At 40.6% G+C, this 4,741-nt stretch overlaps 1 protein-coding gene across 1 annotated transcript; it reads left to right on the top strand.

The window, feature by feature from the left end:
* Positions 1–7: 7 nt before the first annotated feature.
* On the top strand, positions 8–4,732 carry LOC103775611 (ketosamine-3-kinase-like; the record flags this gene model as incomplete). The annotated part of the gene is made up of 5 exons (XM_008943078.1): positions 8–83; positions 2,398–2,549; positions 3,520–3,611; positions 4,103–4,185; positions 4,566–4,732. Coding segments are annotated over exons 2-5 (485 nt in total), but the record flags the coding sequence as incomplete, so codon positions are not given.
* Between the last annotated feature and the right edge of the window lie 9 nt (positions 4,733–4,741).

Below are 4,741 nucleotides of genomic sequence, written 5' to 3' on the forward strand. Positions count from 1 at the left end.
CGGGGGGCGGCTGCATCAGCCAGGGCCAGAGCTACGACACGGACAGCGGCCGGGTGTTCGTGAAGAGCAACTCCAAGGCGGAGGTGCGTGTGTGGGGGTCGAGGGCGGGGAGGTGGCGCTGAGGGGACGGGCGGCGGGCTGGCCTCCGCCGGAGGGCCGGAGCGCGGGCTGTCGGGCGGGCGCAGCGCAGGCAGTGAAATTTCGACCGCCGGTGTTCGGGAGGTGTCCGGGGTTGGAGATGAGCAGAGTTTGGAGCTTCTGCCCTGTCAGGAGTCGGCTGCGGCGGCGGACAATACCTGGTTCCAGCTACTGTAGGAGGTAGGTCTCTGCATTTGATAGAATAATTTGTTACCACGTAGCATACCCGTATGCCATCTTTATTTGCAACAGCAGAGGTCAGGTGGAATTTACTTTAGAGGTGCTCTACACTTGTGTCTGTGAAATGAACAGCTTCACTAGAACGAAGCCAGAACTTGTCTTTGCCTTTATTAGCAAACAAATGGTTTTGAAAGCATGTGTGCAATTGTATCCATTCTCGGTTTGTCTGTGTTTTCTGGTCATTTCAGGGAGTTGAATGGATACACTGAGGGAGTAACGTGGGAAAAAACAGAAGGGTTATCCTGCTTTATGTTAAACTGAAAATAGTTTGAACTGGTAACTATAGCACTACCACTAAGGCTTTTATTAATTGTGTATTTAGGTGTACAATTCAGCTAGCTACAAGACAGGGCTTGGAAAAAAAGATCTGGATAAATTTTGTGTTCAGTAATCATTTAATTTTCTATGGCTCTGCCTGCGTGTGGATTCTGAGTGCTGATTAAAGCAAACTTTGCCAAACTGGATTATAATGCTGTGCTGTGTGTGCAGCAGTGGGTGTGTATCAGCAGTTTCTATAGAAAACATTGTGGGGTTTAATCCATTAAAGTTAGCAGCTGACTTCAACCTAGTATGATTCTTTAGACAGAGATACAGTATTTACTGATTTCATCTGAACAAAGCTAACTCATGGCTCAGTAATTTAGCAGTTCTTAATTTTCAATCTCCTGTAGGCTTTGGAATTTTTACTCAATGTCTACTGCAAATTGTCCTTTGACTGCTTTTCATGTGTCAGTACTAGAGGGCTAGTATTCAATTTCTTTTTTATTAATTCTATTTCCTTGCTTTTGCCTTTAGCAGACACTGTAGATTTCCCATGTATCTTTTTTTCTGCAGCCTTTGCCTGACTCTTCTAGAGTAATATTTCTTCGTGTGACTAGTGTGACTGATGTCAGTGGAGTAACTCAGGAGAACAGATTTTATTCCATGGGGTAACAGATGCAGAAATAGGTCCTAAAATCAGAATGTCTTCAGAGCAAATGCAGTTGGCAGTGGCTTGAGTTCTAAGGGCTTCTGTGTGCAAGTGCTGTAAGGGGAATTTGGCAGCTATCACTGATACTATTTTCTCCTCCCCTGTCCCATGAAAAGAAATAGGCCAAGGAAAATCATTCTTTGGGTGAAAATCAGATTGTTTTGAAGATGGGTTATATTACTAAGCAGTCTGTGTTAGGAAAGCTGTGAAGACCATTAATGTCAGCACTGTTTTTGTCTCTCGACTAATGAAGTATATGGCCCATAGATATTTAGAATCATAGAATAATTAAGGTTGGAAAAGACCTCCAAGATCATGAAGTCCAACCATCAACCCAACACTACCATCACCACTAAACCATGTCTCCAGATGTCACATCCACACATTTTTTTGAACCCTTCCAGGGATGGGGACTTAAACGCCTCCTTGGGCAGCCTGGGCCAATGGCTCACCACTTGCAGGAACGAAATTCTTCCTGATATTCAATCAAAACTTCCCCTGGCACAACTCTAAGCCCATTTCCTCTCATCTTATTGCCAGTTACCTGGGAGAAGAGACCAACTCCAACCTCCTTTCAGAGAGCTGTAGAGAACAATAAGGTCTCCTCTCAGCCTCCTTCTCCAGGCTAAACACCCCCAGGTCCCTCAGCAGCTCCTCATAAGCCATGTTTCCCAGAGCCCTCAGCAGCTTCCTTGCTCTTCTCTGGACCTGCAGTTTGCTGTGTAATCAAGTAATAAAACATTTCTTACCTTTCATGCATGTGCAGTTTGCACTCCTTCAATTGTAAACAGACTTTCTAAGTTATTTTTATAGAGAATGCTAGAACCTAAGTCTCTTCCTCGTAGTTGGTTTATGAAGAGAAGTTTCTGTAATTGTAAAATTACTGCCTGGTCTGGTGTTGTGGATCTACCTGTGCCCTGTACGTGTAGTAACCACTTGCTTCACTCTTTTTAGTTAACATTTACAGCCCTGACTGGTTTGGAGAAAGAGCTTTGCTTACTTGTGCCTGGTGTTCAAAGAGACTAATGCTTTCCTTTAATATTTGGCAGGCCAGAAGAATGTTTGAGGGAGAAATGGCAAGTTTGGAAGCCATTTTGAAAACACAGACAATCAAAGTTCCTAAACCTCTTAAAGTGATAGACGTACCTGGGGGCAGTACTCTCTTTGTGATGGAACATTTGGAAATGAGAGGCTTAAACAGGTAAAATACAGTATTATCTTTGGTTCCTTTAGTCAGAATTTTTGATTGGTATGACAATTAAATTACTTGTTTTCAAAGGAGAACCTTTTTTTGTTAAAGGTAGTCAAGATACGTTTGGGCAGTTACACACCTGAGAGCTATAAAGTACTTCATAATGCTTCACCTAGCAAATACATTGTATGTCAAGAAGTGAGCATGGGTTTTCTTTAGTTTTGGGTTCGTTTGGCATAAACATTTCAGGGGATAGCTACAACCTGTGTTAACAGGAACAAAATGAAGAAATAACTTTGCCTTAAATGACAGTGCCTTGAGAACAGGGAAAGATGCAAGGTCAGTGACAAGAAAAGGAAGATACTTTTGTTAACATGGAGGCAGTTGGCTTCAAGAGTTTGTGATTACTGCAATACTTTTCTGAACTGTGTAGAGGATAAACTTTTAGTAAAAATAGATGAAGAGTTAGGTGGCCTTCCATCTTCCAGGTGTTTTAGAGAGGAGCTGAAGACAGAGACAAAGGCGTAAGGAAGAGGATGAGTCTTGTTTGGCACTATCGCCTGAAGACAGTTTAGACAGCTTGCCAAAAAAACAAACAAACCAAAAAACATAACATGTTGTGCATGCTCTTCTTGCAGTTGTTACTGAAAGTTCATACAGAAGTGATATCACAGCAATCAGAATTGATAGTTTCTCGTTGTTATTAAATTTATGATCGCTACTCACTTTGACTTGTAATAGAGCTGTCAGAAACAACCATGTAAGTCCAGTTTGTTCTATGGTAGTACATAATCTTTATAGAAAGAGGAAGCACTTATAACTGGAATATTTTCAAAATGCACTTTGTTAGAGATGCAGAAGTTCACTTGCTTGATAAATCTTTTCAACTAACTTCTGAACTATCAAGAACTGGATTAGTTCATGTGCCAGCATTGCTAAGAACATGTTCTTACTTTTTCTTACTTTACTTGTTTCTTAGGCATTCAGCAAAGCTTGGAACACAGCTGGCTGATCTCCACCTGCATAACCAGCGACTTGGAGAGAAGCTGAAGAAGGAGGAGAGCACAGTTGGTACCGTACACAGTTGTTCACAAATTTAACCTAGTTAATAGCAATTAACAAAATAGTTAAAACAGCTTTTGTTATTTCAGGATAAATTTGTAATCTCCCTCTAATGATATTATGCAAATAGATTTGGACAAAACACCCATGCAGGGGAGTTCTTTTTATTGTTGTTTCCTCTATTTGTATCTCTGTAAGCAAAATGTTCCTTTAGTTTGTGAGCCTTGGGATCCTTAGCCACAGTTTCTGCAAGGACATAATATCTGTCAGAAGAGATACGCTACCTTAAAATGTGATTATTAAGATTATAATATAGCTGCTTAACATCAAGCTTTAAACATAAAATGCAACAACCACCATTGTAACAAAGTATTAAGGTGCAAATTTATTTATACTCAGTAGAAGCAGCATTGTATCCTTGCTAGTTTGTAAGGTCCATTTGCATTGTAGATACTTAGAATCTTGTGATTGGTATTGGATTTTTGTCTTTGGTTTGAAAGGTAAAGGTCAAGGGCAAATGGAAGTCCAGTTTGTGGATCAGTTTGGCTTTCATACAGTTACCTGCTGTGGCTATCTTCCACAGGTAGGTTACGCTTCATCAGACTAGTAGAAATTTAAGTTTATTTTATTTTCCCTTCAGTGACACACAGAGCCAAATTAGCATAATGGAAATTTATTTACTGCTGTGGAGTCATGAAAAAAAAAAACATTGTTCAGCCTGCTAAGGAAAGTAGTGCTTTGGACAGCACTTAGAGCTGCATTGGTATTCAGATCTCTTCAGTTTCTTAGCTTTTATCACTTAAAGAAAATTATTTATTCTCCTAAAGTAATGTTTTAAGATAACATTCTGTTAAATGTTACTTAGTGCCTTGGATGGTATCAGCACAAAAGCTGTTTTTGAAAAAGAAGAAAATGTGTCTTCTGCATGGTGTAGAATTAACATCTGCAGTCCTTTTCCTTCAGGTGAATGACTGGCAGAATGACTGGGTGACTTTCTTTGCCAAGCAAAGAATCCAGCCCCAGATGGACATGATTGAAAAGAATTACGGAGACAGGGAAGCAAGAGAACTTTGGGCACAACTTCAGGTAGGAGAAGTTCTCTCAGCTCTCGTTATAATAGAATCCTTTAGGTTGGAAGA

This window comes from Merops nubicus, unplaced genomic scaffold (assembly GCF_000691845.1).
Source record: "Merops nubicus isolate BGI_N331 unplaced genomic scaffold, ASM69184v1 scaffold21516, whole genome shotgun sequence".
Lineage (NCBI taxonomy): Eukaryota > Metazoa > Chordata > Aves > Coraciiformes > Meropidae > Merops > Merops nubicus.